General features: G+C 38.6%; 1 protein-coding gene across 1 annotated transcript; it reads right to left on the reverse strand.

Annotated features, from left to right (window-relative positions):
* Positions 1-210: 210 nt before the first annotated feature.
* Positions 211-1,005, reverse strand: LOC127121389 (uncharacterized; the record flags this gene model as incomplete). The annotated part of the gene is made up of 1 exon (XM_051051883.1): positions 211-1,005. A coding segment is annotated over exon 1 (795 nt), but the record flags the coding sequence as incomplete, so codon positions are not given.
* Positions 1,006-5,937: the final 4,932 nt, after the last annotated feature.

Genomic DNA, 5,937 nt, shown 5'->3' on the forward strand with positions numbered 1-5,937 from the left:
GATAAGTCTGTCCTCACTGGAGGTTTGAGTTCCGGTTAAAGCGAACACCCTCCCAGTTTGAGATTTCTTTGGCTTCTGACACTGACTTCCAATATGCCCTTCTTCGCCACAATTAAAACAAATCACTTCCTTGTGCTTGCAATCAGCTATTGCATGGCCAATCTTACCACAGCGAAAACACCTCTTTACTTCAGCAGTGCATACATTACTCTTATGACCAGCCTGACCACATTTGAAGCAAACTATACCAGCAGGAGCACCTCCCCCACTAGCTCTCTGAGCCGGAGCAGCTCTTTGCTTCCCTTTTCCAGCTGGAGCATCATACGGCTTGCCACGGTTTTGATGTTGCTTGCCTCTGCGATCACTGACAATTTTGTAATGAGCATTATTGTCCTCTTCAAATATCCTGCAGCTATCAACCAATTCAGTAAAAATGCGTATCTTCTGATACCCAACAGCCTTCTTAATTTCAGAGCGCAATCCGTTTTCAAACTTGATGCACTTTGAAAATTCAGCACCATCACCAGTGTAATGAGGATAAAATTTGGACAACTCCACAAATTTTGCAGCATAATCAGTGACAGACATGTTTCCTTGCTTCAGCTCAAGGAATTCAATTTCCTTCTTACCACGGACATCTTCCGGATAATACTTTCTCATGAATTCCCTACGGAATACATCCCAAGTAATGACTTCACCTGCCACGGTCAACCTCTCGTGAGTCTCTAGCCACCAGTCATCAGCTTCGACTGCTAGCATGTGAGTACCATACCGAACCTTCTGAGCTGGAGTGCAATCCATAACACGGAAGATCCTCTCAATCTCTTTCAACCATCCCAAGGCTGCATCTGGATCATGCTTCCCTTTAAACACCGGCGGATTCTCTCTTTGAAAAGTCGCCAAGCTACGTGATCCAGCATCTCCACCAGCATTTGGCAAGTTCTGCACAGCTTGTGCCATCGCTTGCATTGCGGCAGCCATTGCAGCGTCATTCCTTCCAGCCATTTCAACTTATCACTACAACACAACTTAAAAGTTAGACTAGTAACAATTACACAATAGTTAGACAGTAACGACACGACAACTGGCCGGACAGACCGACCTGCTCTGATACCACTAATGTAACACCCTTCTAAAATACCCCAATTATTTAATAACAACAACAAATATATATATCAGAGTAATCATGCACCAAGGGTGTCACACAACATTTCACACCATAAAAACTGCCATGCTCATTATTTAATTCAACATAAACACTTCTTTAAAAATTACGCAGCGGATAGAAATCATTTACCATCTGTAATACATTACACATAAAATTATTCAACAAGTTAAAACATCCCGTCCCGATGTTACATCTATCAGAGCACGACCCACTAAGCGACTACACTAGACTCCAAGCATTAGCTTCTACTCAACTCATTGCTCGTTACCTGAAAAATAGTTGTAAGGGTGAGTTCCTCAATCGATATAACAAACATTATAATTTATCATGTTATGTTAAGTAAATTTACACGTTAATCACCCTAATCATATCATGCATTCAGTAACAGCACATCACTCAAATATTTCAACTCAATAACAACATAAAATGCAACTCAATAACAACATAAAATGCAACTCAATAACAACATAAAATGCAACTCAAATGAGACTCGACTCGTCATGCATGTGGTACCAATCGGAGTAAAACTCCCAACTTAGAATCATTGCCATTTTAGTGGGCATCAAGGCATAAGCCTTCAACTTTCAACTTAAAATTTTGCCAATCCAGGCCAACGTGGTGTGAGCAAAGCTCCATAATTTTTGCCAATCCAGGCCAACATGGTGTGAGCAAAGCTCCGACTCTATGCATATGAATGTATATGGCATGTACGACTTGCAATTTCAACAACATAATAATAACAGCAACACAACAGCTTTTTCAACAAAAACAACTTATCATCAACTTTGGCTCATCAGCCTACAACTCAGTATTTTCAACAAAACAACTTATAATCAATTTTGGCCCATCAAGCCTACAACTCAATATTTTCAACAACTTTAACACAACTTATCAACATATTTGCATCAAATCTTCATCACATAACCCAACAAAATTACTCATCATAATTAACTACAATAGGCCACTCACCAATTGTGTTCACAACATAAAAACTAACAATTTTTCCACACTGCAATAGTGTTAACCGGTTAACGCCCTGGGTTAACCGGTTAACGCAGGAAAAATACATTTTCTGGCAAAACGCAACAGTGTTAACCGGTTAACGCCCTGGGTTAACCGGTTAACGCAGGCAAAACAGCACATTTTCACAAAATATAACAGTGTTAACCGGTTAACGCCCTGGGTTAACCGGTTAACGCAGACGAAACAGCAGTTCCTGCGCTAACACAAGGCAGAATGCAGAGTTCTCCGCATTTTCCGCCGTTGGAGGACTTCCGGACCTCCGATTCAATTTCCGTAAAAAGCTATACGTTCAGAAATTCACAATACACTCAAACACGGATTCAATTACAGTCTAAACACAATTTATCCAACATAGTTTCCAGCATTCAAAATCCCAATTAGGGTCAATTCAACGGTTTCCCACTACCCATGACATGTTAATCTATAATACCCATTAAGCGACGATAAACCCCCCTTACCTGAGATAATCCGGCAAAATCTCAAAGCTCCAAGCTCTTCTCCAACCTTCTTCCTCTTGCTCTGCCTCTTTGCCCTTTTCTCCTCTTCTCTGCAACTTCTCAGTTTTCACGTGGAACCTTCTTTTCCAAAAAATGAATTCTTTTTACTTATTCCAACTTATATATATTTTCCAATAATTATTATTCCAAAATAATAATAATAATAATCCAATAATTCAACTTTATTTAATTAAATTAATAAAATAATATTAACTCAATTAAATAATTCTCTTATTTTAATCGGGGTGTTACACTTTTAGTCTCCTAAGAGCTTATTACCCAGTAACTGGTAATGTTCTTCTTAGTTTGCAGTTTGTTACTTCTTGCCCAATACACAGCAAAAGTATCCCTATTTTTCCAGCAGTATTGTCCCCAGTGGATTCCCTTTTCCTGATTCCCCAGGAAGTATATCCTTGATATGTTCATCCTAACCGGTGACAAATATCTTTCTTTCCCCTGCGTGAGTTTATCCTTCATATGTTCATCCTAACAGATGACGGATACTCTTATTTTTTGGTACTCTACCCAGTAAAGAGGTAGTTGTAATCCCTATTTTGTTCCGCATAGAGTTAATCCTTGATATGTTCATCTTAACCGATGATGAATTTCCTTCTCCTTGTGGTATTCTACCTAGTAACCAGTAGTTGTAAACCCTACTTTCTCCCGCAGAGTTTATCCTTGATATGTTCACTTTAACCAGTGACGGATACTCTCTCTTGGTATTCTATCCAGTAACTAATAGATGTAATTCCTATTTTTTCTCCTCGTAGAGTCTATCCTTGATATGTTCATCCTAACCGGTGAAGGATTTTGTCTTTGATGGTATTATATCCAGCATTCGATAGATGTAATTCCTACTTTTTGTTCAGTTGGTGTATCCTTGATATGTTCATCCTAACCGGTGACGGGTATCCTCCTTGACATTCCCAAGCAAGTCTATCCTTGATATGTTCATCCTAATCGATGACGGATTTTCTTCCCTGTTGAGTTTATCCTTGATATGTTCATCCTAACCGATGACGGATACTCTCACCTTTGGTCTTCTGCCTAGTAACTGATAGTTGTAAATCCTATTATTCTGTAGTTTTCCTCAGCAAGGCTATTCTTACCCAGTAACCGGTAATGAATACTCCCTCCTGGTGGTTCCCAGTGAGTCATCCTTGATATGTTCATCCTAACAGGTGGCGGTTGTCCTCTCTGTCAGATCTTTATTATCTCCTTACCCAGTAACAGGTAGTGGATAATAAATTTATGCTCCTCCTGCGTTGAAGTTTATCTACCCCAGTCGAGTTGAGCATGCATTTCCTTAGTGAAATCACTTTTCCTGCATGATCCAAGTACTTCAGTGTTATCCTGATCTACTCGTATCCCCTGCAGATATTTTGTTTCCCTGGCTGAGTCTTTCCATTTTGTATGGAATTCCTCTAGTCCCCCAGCAGTTTTAAGTCGTAGCCTGGCCTACACATAACTTCTTTTTCCCCTAGAGTCTCTGTCTCCCTAGTGAGTTTTCCTTACGGAATGCATTATACTCCTGCGGACTTTCGATCTCTCTGATTTCCTTTCCTTTGTGGCAATATTTCCCCACAGAAAATCTACTTTTACATTCATATCATATGCATCATGAGGTCTCTTAGGGACCAAAATTTCTCTCTATATTATTATTTAAGCCCATTCTACTAATTCGAGTCAAAGATTTTAACCTTCACTTCCTCAGTTAGAATGCCCTTAAATAGGGGCACCTGTAAGACCCCAATTTTGACCCTAAGATCCCTCATGCAATTTCATCATATGCATTAGCAATGGGGCATACCTTGGCATCCTCCTTACCCCTCTTTCATTGGGTTTGTTTTGGGAGAGATCACCAAGCACCATGTGATTGTATCATACTTGTATATTATCATTTTACTAACCAAAATACCAAAAAATATGTCTTTGTATTTGCCTAACTCTTTTGTAGGTAGGGCATGATCACCATTGATCTATCAAGTTCATATATAGGGTTTGAGACCCTCATGACAAAGAGCACAACCATGAATTGATCCAAGAATGGTTATGAGCATCATATATGAGTTCCGTTGATCTCTGCATGTCCTATTGATCAAGTTTTCTTCAAGAGTTTGAGGGTGATTTGCCTTGGAAACCCTAGTTTGACTGGGTATCTTGAGTAACTTCTCCAACAAGCTATCTCACCACTTGATCAAAATTTTCAAGGTACACTTTAAAATTCATCATCTTATGCATATATGATCTACCATGAGCCTAAAAAGTCAAGAGATATGAAGGTTAGCAAGTTGGTTGATGGTGGTTGGCCAGATGAATTCATCTGATCAAAACTAGGTCTCCCTAGACCCTATCTCCTACAATTTTCACCATATGAAAATTATTCCAAGATCAAAGTTACTCTAAATTACATTCCAAACAACTTTCATGTTGAGACCTAGAGCTAGTTTTGCTTGTAAAACCATCTTCTATGTTGAAACATTATAGGTCATTTTGTTTAAACCCTAATTTGAAAGTCAACTTCCCAAGGCCATAACTTGCTCAATTTTTATGAGATGAAAGATTTCCAAGTTTCATAATCAAATTCAATATGTCTACCTCAACTTTGATGTTTGGAGGGGAATCCAATTCAACTTTTATGAGCATGTGATATGAGGATACATTATAGGTCATTTTTTACCTATACCATTGAACAAGTGATTTTTCCAAACTTCAAAAATGCATAACTCTATCATTCTAAATCCAAATGACATGAAATTGGAGACTATTCATAAGGTATTTGAAAGAACTGCAACTTTGATGAAGACATTTTTTATAATTTGAAGCTCACATAAAAAGTTAAGTAAGGTGGAATATTGAGATATATGGCTTGACACTTCGAAAAAATTTCAACATGTTGAAATTTCCAAACTTCCACCTCAAAATTCACCATGATCCAAGCTCCAAATGAAAAAGTGTATAACATCAAACTTGTTCCCCTTGATCCAAAGCTGCATTTTGGATGAGGTTTTCTAGGGTTGCGCATGGCTTTAACAAAGCTGCATCATTGGAGGAAATCAAATGTACAAACTTCATTTCACATTGCCTTGCCAATCAAGCTTCATTCAGACTTCAACGTGATTGATTTTGGACCTTAATGCATTGCCTCATGGGCATGTACATGCCCATGCACTCGTTCCATTCACATTGCTAAATTTGGACAAAATTTCAAGTGTGAAAATATCACTCCCTCATGCTATAAATACATGA

The sequence above is a fragment of the Lathyrus oleraceus genome, chromosome 2 (genome assembly GCF_024323335.1).
Source record: "Lathyrus oleraceus cultivar Zhongwan6 chromosome 2, CAAS_Psat_ZW6_1.0, whole genome shotgun sequence".
NCBI lineage: Eukaryota > Viridiplantae > Streptophyta > Magnoliopsida > Fabales > Fabaceae > Lathyrus > Lathyrus oleraceus.